The following is a 5271-nucleotide window of genomic DNA, read 5'->3' on the forward strand; positions in this document are numbered from 1 at the left end:
AGATAGGAAATGTTAGGATATTTATAGCATAGCATAGAGTTCAGCACAGTGTTTTATTTGTATAGTATAGTATAGTGGATAGTGTATATAGCCTTTATTTATGTAAACCAGCTCTTTTCCCTTCTTGTTTTTAGTATTTTTTTTCCTAGCACCAGGGGAACCCCCCCTCCTAAATTTCGTTGTATGGTACCTGTACTGTATTAATGACAATAAAGACCATTCATTCATTCATTCAACATCCACTCTGTTCCTGGCCTCTGTCCAACACCACTCCCCCTACAAGTCCACACACACACAAACACACACACACACACACACACACACACGCACACACACACACCAACACCACTTCCTGTACAGTTACAGAGACACAGAACCAGGAAGTGTTCCCACCCAGAAGCACACACAGAGAAACAAAACTTATCTGCTACTCCGTCTGGTAGTGAGTGAAGCAACATGGCAGAGAGCATGGACTCTGTTAGTTGTCCGATCTGTCTGGATATACTGAAGGATCCGGTGGCTATTCCCTGTGGACACAGCTACTGTATGGGCTGTATTAAGGGCTGCTGGGATCTGGATGATCTGAAAGGGGTCTACAGCTGCCCTATGTGTAAGGAAAGCTTTATCCCAAGGCCTGTTCTGAGGAGAAACACACTGTTGGCTGAATTAGTGGAAGAGAAACGAAAGAATAGAGGACTACAAGCTGCTCCTCCTGCTCACTGTTATGCTGGACCTGGAGATGTGGCGTGTGATTTCTGCACTGGGAGAAAGCAGAAAGCCCTGATGTCCTGTCTGGTGTGTCTGGCCTCTTACTGTGAAACTCACCTCCAGCCTCACTATGAATCTCCTGCCTTTAAGAAGCACAAGCTGGTCAAAGCCTCCACACAACTGCAGGAGAAGATCTGCTCTCGTCATGACGAAGTGATGAAGATGTTCTGTCGCACTGATCAGCAGTGTATCTGTTATCTGTGTTCTGTGGATGAACATAAAGGCCATGATACAGTCTCAGCTGCAGCAGAAAGGACTGAGAAGCAGGTAAGAACCAGAACTACTCGTTGGTGACTCTGATAAAGGTAGAACTGTCTGGGTCTCCTCACTGGCAGCTGTCTGAGAATCAATGATAGGGAGGACGGAGAAAGAAGGAGAGTAACGTCATGTTAGAAATAAAGAGAGGAGAGTGTTTTTGGAAGGACTAAATGACAGGAGAGATGTTATTTATTGTTCATATTAGATTAATTAATGTGTATGTGTTTGTGAAATGAACTGGGCGGGTGTAAAGCTGAGAGTCCATGTCCTTGTCTCTTACACTGAAGTGAGTTAATGATTGAAAGAAACATTTGACCATGATTTTATGACAGGAGATATTTTGCTATAAGAGTTATAGGGTCAAGGTGTGATTTAGTTTGGCAGATTAAAACGGTCATCATGAATTCATAAAACCTGCAAATGATGTATTTTTCCTCAAAAGACATTTATTCCATATGTTACAAATTCCATGGTATTATCTAATGAATATACATGAAAAAGTGACCTATTTATTTTCCATAATTTTTTAAAGTATCAAACTACAACTGCAATGTTGGTATCCATAGTACTACTGTGCATCAATATGGAGAGTCTGTCAATATCAGTCACATTTTCCTGATCTGATGTCAATATATATATTCTCTTTTTCAACACATGATTAATTCTGATTTCTGTTTCATTAACCATTATCAATCTGGCATTTCCATAACAAAAGACTTGTTTGTCCACAGAGGCAGCTGGGGATGAGTCAGCAGAAAGTCCAGGAGAGAGTCCAGGAGAGAGAGAAGGAGCTGAAGGAGATCCAACAGGCTGTGGAGTCTCTCACAGTGAGTATTGACCAGAGGAGACGCACCATTTCACTGCTCTCCTCCAGTCAGCCACTCTCCAATCTGTGTGTGTGTGTGTGTGTGTGTGTGTGTGTGTGTGTGTGTGTGTGTGTGTGTGTGTGTGTGTAGCTGAGGTGAGATACTAAATATCACTCCTCCAGTTCAAGTACTCCAACCTACGCTGTCCTATTTCGCTAGCGTAGCTGGTTAACAGTGGGTAGAGATGGTCACATGTGTTGGCAGGTCAGAGGTCAGAAGTTGGAGACTTGGTTTGAGGAACTTTAATTGCGGGCTACAGTTTTGCAACAACTTCACACCTGTCTTCTGTGTTTGTGTTTGTGTGTGTGTCTGTGTGTCTGTGTGTCTGTGTGTCTTTGTGTGTGTGTCTGTGTGTGTGTCCCAACAGCGCTCTGCACAGGCAGCAGTGGAGGACAGTGAGTGGATCTTTACTGAGCTGATCCGCTCCATTGAGAGAAGGCTTTCTGAGGTGAAGCAGCTGATCAGAGCCCAGCAGGAGGCAGCAGTGAGTCAGGCTAAAGGACTCCTGGAGCGACTGGAGCAGGAGATCGCTGAGCTGAGGAGGAGAGACGCTGAGCTGGGGCAGCTTTCACACACAGACGATCACATCCATTTCCTCCAGGTAACTATGGTAACCAGGTAACTACGCTGACCCTCCATCTGGAACACTGAAAGGAGCTTCCTGTTCAGTTATTCATTTAACCCTTCCTCACAGCAGCCAGTATGACCAGGCACATCTCTCTCTCTCTCTCTCTCTCTCTCTCTCTCTCTCTCTCTCTCTCTCTCTGTGTCTCTGTCCCTTACCCTGTCTCTCTCTCTCTCTCTCTGTCTCTGTCCCTTACCATGTCTCTCTCTCTCTCTGTCTCTCTCTCTGTCTCTGTCTCTCTCTCTCTCTCTCTGTGTCTCTGTCTCTCTCTCTCTCTCTCTCTCTCTCTCGTTCTCTCTCTCTCTGTCTCTCTCTGTCTCTCTCTCTGGCTCTCTCTGTCTCTCTCTCTCTGTCTCTCTGTCTCTCTCTCTCTCTCTGTCTGTCTCTCTGTCTCTCTCTCTCTCTGTGTCTCTCTCTGTCTGTCTGTCTCTCTCTCCCTCTCTCTCTGTCTCTCTCTCTCTCTGTCTATCTCTCTCTCGCTGTCTCTCTCTCTCTCTCTCCCCCTCTCTGTCTGTCTGTCTCTCTGTCTCTCTCTCTCTCTGTCTCTCTCTCTCCCTCTCTTTCTCTCTCTCTCTCTTTCTCTCTCTCTCCCCCTCTCTGTCTGTCTGTCTCTCTGTCTCTCTCTCTCTCTCTGTCTCTCTCTCTCCCTCTCTTTCTCTCTCTCTCTCTCTTTCTCTCTCTCTCTCTCTCTCTCTCTCTCTCTCTCTCTCTCTCTCTCTCTCTCCAGAGTTACCAGTCTCTCTCCAGTCCCAGTGTATCTTCAGACTTACCCAGCATCATTGTGGGTCCTCTTCAGTACTTTGGAGATGTGACTCAGGCTGTGTCTAAGATGAGAGAGAAACTAGAGGACATCTTTAAGGGGGAGTGGTCCAAGATCTCAACTACAGGTGAGCTAAAACTCTACCTCTAGCCCCTTTATATAGTCTAAGGTCTGTTAGTAGTCTAAGTAGTGAGGTCTGTTAGTAGTCTAAGTAGTGAGGTCTGTTAGTAGTCTAAGTAGTAAGGTCTGTTAGTAGTCTAAGTAGTAAGTCTAAGTAGTCTAAGTAGTGAGGTCTGTTAGTAGTCTAAGTAGTGAGGTCTGTTAGTAGTCTAAGTAGTAAGTCTAAGTAGTCTAAGTAGTGAGGTCTGTTAGTAGTCTAAGTAGTGAGGTCTGTTAGTAGTCTAAGTAGTGTTCTGCAAAAAAACAAATGAGCCCCCACACGTCAACTGCCCCACATTTTGTCTGGGAGGGCGGTTGCGTGAGTCACACGCGGGAGTCATCAATACTGGATGAACATCCCAAATGGTTGCGAGGGGGGGTGGGGAGGGGGGAATCAGCTTGAACGTTGCTGAGAGCCTCGACAGGGTTGAGAGCATGTTGGGATTCAAAGACCTCTAACTGCACAGGACACAGCCAGGTGTGAGATGGGGGGGGGGGGGGGGGGGGGGTCGGTCTGTCATCATACCACATTACTGTAACATCAAGGCACCTTCTATCTACACCTTCTATCTACACCTTCTATCTTCTATCTACACCTTCTATCTTCACCTTCTATCTTCTATCTACACCTTCTATCTTCTATCTACACCTTCTATCTTCACCTTCTATCTTCTATCTACACCTTCTATCTTCTATCTACACCTTCTATCTTCTATCTACACCTTCTATCTACACCTTCTATCTACACCTTCTATCTTCTATCTACACCTTCTATCTTCACCTTCTATCTTCTATCTACACCTTCTATCTTCTATCTACACCTTCTATCTTCTATCTACACCTTCTATCTTCTATCTACACCTTCTATCTACACCTTCTATCTTCTATCTACACCTTCTATCTTCTATCTACACCTTCTATCTTCTATCTACACCTTCTATCTTCTATCTACACCTTCTATCTACACCTTCTATCTTCTATCTACACCTTCTATCTACACCTTCTATCTACACCTTCTATCTTCTATCTACACCTTCTATCTTCTATCTACACCTTCTATCTACACCTTCTATCTTCTATCTACACCTTCTATCTATTAGATATGAGGACCACGAGAGCTGGAACGAATAGACAACACACACACACACAGTGGCGGACTGGCCACCGGGCATGCCTGGCAAATGCCAGGACGGCCGCGAGACTCTGGGCCGCTCAGAATGTTTAAAAAAAAAAAAAAACTTTTTTTTTTTTGTTTTTTTTTTGTCTCTGGTGATTTTCATTGAAAATAACTTATTTCAGCCGACCGCGGCCCAAAACATTATATATCGGCCCGGGCCTCCCACGCAGTTCTGCGCGGGTGCCCGGGCCAGGGCCTAACGTGACGTGTGACGTAACGTTACACGCATTTTCCCATGATCAACTCGTTGCTACTACACTGCTTGATAACTCAACGATAAACTGACAGGAAAATTGCATCTAGCTAAAATAAAATGAATCGGGGCACTAAACGATCAAAGGGTGGGGCAGAGAAAAAGAGGGACAAATCGAAGAAAGCTCTATTGGCAGAGGGGGGGAAATTAACAAAAATAACCGATCTGTTTGTGAAGCAAGCAGCAGGTGCTAGTGTGATTCCTTCAACTAGCACTAGCACTAGCCTTGAACTTGTGGAGGTAGACGACGAGGGAGAGAAACATGGAGACAAGCAAGAGGAAGTGGCAGAGGAATCGGACATGGACACGGGACTTGTGACCGAAACAGTTCATCATGACAATGACAAGCAAAAGGCGTTGGAAATTACCGGTACATTATCAGAGGGAACGGCGGCCGCGGGAGCA

The 5271-nt window shown here is 45.2% G+C and overlaps 1 protein-coding gene across 1 annotated transcript; it reads left to right on the forward strand.

The window, feature by feature from the left end:
- Nucleotides 1-456: 456 nt before the first annotated feature.
- On the forward strand, nucleotides 457-3427 carry LOC308150273 (tripartite motif-containing protein 29-like; the record flags this gene model as incomplete). The annotated part of the gene is made up of 4 exons (XM_080523123.1): nucleotides 457-1035; nucleotides 1758-1853; nucleotides 2260-2493; nucleotides 3245-3427. The coding sequence occupies 4 exons, from the start codon at nucleotides 457-459 to the stop codon at nucleotides 3425-3427; spliced, it is 1092 nt and encodes a 363-aa protein (XP_080379249.1).
- Nucleotides 3428-5271: the final 1844 nt, after the last annotated feature.

Source organism: Nansenia antarctica (genome assembly GCF_963989245.1).
Source record: "Nansenia antarctica genome assembly, chromosome: 2".
Lineage (NCBI taxonomy): Eukaryota > Metazoa > Chordata > Actinopteri > Argentiniformes > Microstomatidae > Nansenia > Nansenia antarctica.